The 1600-nt window shown below is 64.7% G+C and overlaps 1 protein-coding gene across 1 annotated transcript in view; it reads left to right on the plus strand.

The window, feature by feature from the left end:
* Window positions 1-179: 179 nt before the first annotated feature.
* Window positions 180-1600, plus strand: part of LOC112954213 (post-GPI attachment to proteins factor 2-like) — a 4142-nt gene continuing 2721 nt past the window's right edge. The window contains exon 1 of the mRNA XM_026047358.1: window positions 180-446. Within this exon, the coding sequence (XP_025903143.1) occupies window positions 180-446 (267 nt within the window). The remainder of the gene's footprint in view (window positions 447-1600) is intronic.

Genomic DNA, 1600 nt, shown 5'->3' on the forward strand with positions numbered 1-1600 from the left:
GTGCCCTTGGAGCTGGGGTGGATGGATGGGAGCCCACGGATCCCTACGGTGCCATTTGGGAGCCCGGGTCCCTGCAGTGCCCTTGGAGCTAGGGTGGATGGGTGGGAACCCAGAGGTCCCTGTGGTGCCATTTGGGAGCCTGTGGGTCCCTGTGGTGCCCTTGGAGCTGGGGCAGGTGGATGGGAGCCAGCGGGACCCTGTGGTGCCGTTTGGGAGCCCAGATCCCTGCGGTGCCATTTGGGAGCCCGGGACCCTGCGTGGTGCTCGGGGCCGCTCCCGTTGCCCTCGCGCGCCCAACTCGTGCCCGTCCTCACGGGCGCGCTCTGTCTCGGGCCGCAGCGGTGCACGAGAAAGCCTTCATCGTGTTCATCGCCTCGGCGCTGGGCCACATGCTGCTCACCTGCGTGCTGTGGCGCATGACCAAGAAGCACACAGTAAGTCCCGAGGTAACGGCCCCTTCGCTTTCTTATCCGCACCGCGGCTCCGGAACCAGCGCGCCGGAACTGGAGTGGCTCCCGCGAGCCGGCAGGCGCCGCGGGGCGCTCACGGGCACCAGAATCAGCCCAGTTTACTGGGGCAGAATGGGGCAGCGGGCAGGAAGTTTCGGTTTCGCTTTGAGTGTTGGAAATAGCGCCCGGTTCTGCTGGCCGCGGGTCACGGCGCCGATCCCGCTGGGGGCTGCATGTGGGGCTGGGGGCCTGGGTGCTGTGGGGCCACCGTGCCCAGCGCTCGGTGGTGGGTCCTGCCCCCCTCCATCCTCTGCAGCAGACGCTTTGGGGCTGCCTGGGGCTCTGGGACCAACCTGGCTAGGTGACTGGGACCAGGGACCACCAGCCCAGCTGGGTGACTGGTCACTGGGACCAGCCCGGCTGGGTGACTAGTACCAGGGACCACCAGCCCAGGCGGGTGACTGGTCACCGGGACCAGCCTGGCTGGGTGACTGGTCACTGGAACCACCAACCTGACTGGGTGAGTGGTCACCAGGACCACCAGCCTAGCTGGGTGACCAGCTGGTACCAGCCTGGCTGTGCTGCTGGTGCCAGCTCAACTGGGTTCCAGGTACCAACCGGGCTGGCTTAGCGGTTACTGGTGCCACCAGCCTGGCTGAGTTCCTGGTACCAGCTCATCTGAGTTCCTGGTAGCAGCCTGACTGGGTTACTGGTTCCTGGTACCAGCTCAACTGGGTTCCTGGTACCAGCTCARCTAGGTTACTGGTTCCTGGTCCTGGCCAGGCTGGGTTCCTGGTACCAACGCAGCTGGGTTATTGGTGCCAGCCAGGCTGGGTTACTGGTTCTTGGTACCAGCCCAGTTGGGTTTCTGGTGCCAGCTCAGCTGGGTTATTGGTGCCAGCCAGGCTTGGTTACTGGTTCTTGGTCCTGGCCAGGCAGGGTTACTGGTTATTGGTGCCAATGCAACTGGGTTTCAGGTTCCTGGTTGCAGCTGGGCTGGGTTCCTGGTACCAGCTCAGCTGGGTCATTGGTCCTGGCCAAGCTGGGCTCCAGGTTCCTCGTACCAGCTGAGCTGGGTTCCTGGGTCCTGGTCCTGGTCCTGGCTAGGCTGGGCTCCAGGTTCCTGGTTGCAGTTGGGCTGGGTTCTTGGT

This window comes from Nothoprocta perdicaria, unplaced genomic scaffold (genome assembly GCF_003342845.1).
Source record: "Nothoprocta perdicaria isolate Ctin4 unplaced genomic scaffold, notPer1 scaffold_1093, whole genome shotgun sequence".
Taxonomy (NCBI): Eukaryota; Metazoa; Chordata; class Aves; order Tinamiformes; family Tinamidae; genus Nothoprocta; species Nothoprocta perdicaria.